At 52.1% G+C, this 2,959-nt stretch overlaps 1 protein-coding gene across 1 annotated transcript in view; it reads left to right on the top strand.

Moving 5' to 3' along the window:
• The window catches only part of LOC311121071 (epsin-2-like), a gene marked incomplete at its 3' end in the record, with an annotated part of 15,728 nt that extends 15,491 nt beyond the window's left edge, over positions 1–237 (top strand). Inside the window, exon 4 of the mRNA XM_084195606.1 lies at positions 59–237. Within this exon, the coding sequence (XP_084051732.1) occupies positions 59–237 (179 nt within the window). The remainder of the gene's footprint in view (positions 1–58) is intronic.
• Positions 238–2,959: the final 2,722 nt, after the last annotated feature.

Below are 2,959 nucleotides of genomic sequence, written 5' to 3'. Positions count from 1 at the left end.
TGTACCACTAGGTCTGTCCAGGTGAGGTTACTGATGATGATATTTTGATGCTGTTCAGGTGAGCGTTCCCAGGCTCTGAAGACTAAGGAGAGGATGGCCCAGGTAACCACTACAGGTGCGGTGGCACCAGGTCAGGGTTTTGGGCGAGGTTCGTCTCAGCCCAACCTGTCTACCTCCTACAGCGAGGAGTACGGCAAGTCGGAGGGGTCACCTGCATCCTACCACGGCTGTGAGTAGCACTAATTTTATATTACGCACAAACACACGCTTAGACACACACAGACACACACTTAGACACAAAAGAGTTTAAGATTGTGTCCCAGTTTTTTGATTTTCTTGTTCCTTAAACTAGGGTGTCCAATCAAAACTCATATTTTTACCAGTGGGGAAAATTGTATAGATAATCCTCTACGAAAACCAACGGTCCAAACCTCATGTCTCTATCATAATACGTTCAAAAGTTAGAATGGCCAGAATTAAGGTGACTAAATCAATGGAGTCAAAAATCAGGAAACTAGCATGGCGTCAGCTAGCTGGATGTTGTGAGAGAATGAAGGCTACCTGACAGGAAACTAGCGTGGCGTCAGCTAGCTGGATGCCGTGAGAGAATGAAGGCTACCTGACAGGAAACTAGCGTGGCGTCAGCTAGCTGGATGTTGTGAGAGAATGAAGGCTACCTAACAGGAAACTAGCATGGTGTCAGCTAGCTGGATGCTGTGAGAGAATGAAGGCTACCTGACAGGAAACTAGCGTGGCGTCAGCTAGCTGGATGCTGTGAGAGAATGAAGGCTACCTGACAGGAAACTAGCGTGGTGTCAGCTAGCTGGATGCTGTGAGAGAATGAAGGCTACCTGACAGGAAACTAGCGTGGCGTCAGCTAGCTGGATGCTGTGAGAGAATGAAGGCTACCTGACAGGAAACTAGTGTGGCGTCAGCTAGCTGGATGCTGTGAGAGAATGAAGGCTACCTGACAGGAAACTAGCGTGGCGTCAGCTAGCTGGATGCTGTGAGAGAATGAAGGCTACCTGACAGGAAACTAGTGTGGCGTCAGCTAGCTGGATGCTGTGAGAGAATGAAGGCTACCTGACAGGAAACTAGTGTGGCGTCAGCTAGCTGGATGCTGTGAGAGAATGAAGGCTACCTGACAGGAAACTAGCGTGGCGTCAGCTAGCTGGATGCTGTGAGAGAACGAAGGCTACCTGACAGGAAACTAGCGTGGCGTCAGCTAGCTGGATGCTGTGAGAGAATGAAGGCTACCTGACAGGAAACTAGCGTGGCGTCAGCTAGCTGGATGCTGTGAGAGAATGAAGGCTACCTGACAGGAAACTAGCGTGGCGTCAGCTAGCTGGATGCTGTGAGAGAACGAAGGCTACCTGACAGGAAACTAGCGTGGCGTCAGCTAGCTGGATGCTGTGAGAGAATGAAGGCTACCTGACAGGAAACTAGCGTGGCGTCAGCTAGCTGGATGCTGTGAGAGAATGAAGGCTACCTGACAGGAAACTAGCGTGGCGTCAGCTAGCTGGATGCTGTGAGAGAATGAAGGCTACCTGACAGGAAACTAGCATGGTGTCAGCTAGCTCGATGCTGTGAGAGAATGAAGGCTACCTGACAGGAAACTAGCATGGTGTCAGCTAGCTGGATGCCGTGAGAGAATGAAGGCTACCTGACAGGAAACTAGCATGGTGTCAGCTAGCTCGATGCTGTGAGAGAATGAAGGCTACCTGACACCCTACTAAAACTGGGCAGAAGGGGGGGGACACCCTACTAAAACTGGGCAGAAGGGGGGAGACACACTACTAAAACTCTGGGCAGGGGGGGGGGAGACACCCTACTAAAACTCTGGGGGGGGGGAGACACCCTACTAAAACTCTGGGCAGGGGGGGGACACACACCCTACTAAAACCATGAAGCCCCTCCACCTCATACAGCCCCCCTGGCTCCGAGCTGCAGGCTTGCAGTAGGGCCACATTCCCCTGGAACACACAGACATCAGAGGAGGAAGTAGAATCACCTCCTTCACATGACTGGAATCTGTTCCCCTTCTCTCCGGGGAGCTCCGTGCTCACCCCTCCTTCACATGACTGGAAACTGTTCCTCTTCTCTCCGGGGAGCTCCGTGCTCACCCCTCCTTCACATGACTGGAATCTGTTCCTCTTCTCTCCGGGGAGCTCCGTGCTCACCCCTCCTTCACATGACTGGAATCTGTTCCTCTTCTCTCCGGGGAGCTCCGTGCTCACCCCTCCTTCACATGACTGGAATCTGTTCCCCTTCTCTCCGGGGAGCTCCGTGCTCACCCCTCCTTCACATGACTGGAATCTGTTCCTCTTCTCCGGGGAGCTCCGTGCTCACCCCTCCTTCACATGACTGGAATCTGTTCCTCTTCTCCGGGGAGCTCCGTGCTCACCCCTCCTTCACATGACTGGAATCTGTTCCCCTTCTCTCCGGGGAGCTCCGTGCTCACCTCTCCTTCACATGGCTGGAATCTGTTCCTCTTCTCCGGGGAGCTCCGTGCTCACCCCTCCTTCACATGACTGGAATCTGTTCCCCTTCTCTCCGGGGAGCTCCGTGCTCACCCCTCCTTCACATGACTGGAATCTGTTCCCCTTCTCTCCGGGGAGCTCCGTGCTCACCCCTCCTTCACATGGCTGGAATCTGTTCCTCTTCTCCGGGGAGCTCCGTGCTCACCCCTCCTTCACATGACTGGAATCTGTTCAAAACTGTTCGCTGCTCTGGCACCCCAATGGTGGAACAAGCTCCCTCACGACGCCAGGACAGCGGAGTCACTCACCACCTTCCGGAGACATTTGTATGCATACACAAAAATGTATGCACGCATGACTGTAAGTCGCTTTGGATAAAAGCGTCTGCTAAATGGCATATTATTATTATTATTATTATTATTATTATTATTATTATTTGAAACCCCACCTCTTTAAGGAATACCTGGGATAGGATAAAG

The sequence above is a fragment of the Coregonus lavaretus genome, assembly GCF_964263955.1.
Source record: "Coregonus lavaretus genome assembly, contig: HAP1_SCAFFOLD_4972, whole genome shotgun sequence".
Lineage (NCBI taxonomy): Eukaryota > Metazoa > Chordata > Actinopteri > Salmoniformes > Salmonidae > Coregonus > Coregonus lavaretus.
This window is presented reverse-complemented; position numbering and strand designations above follow the sequence as displayed.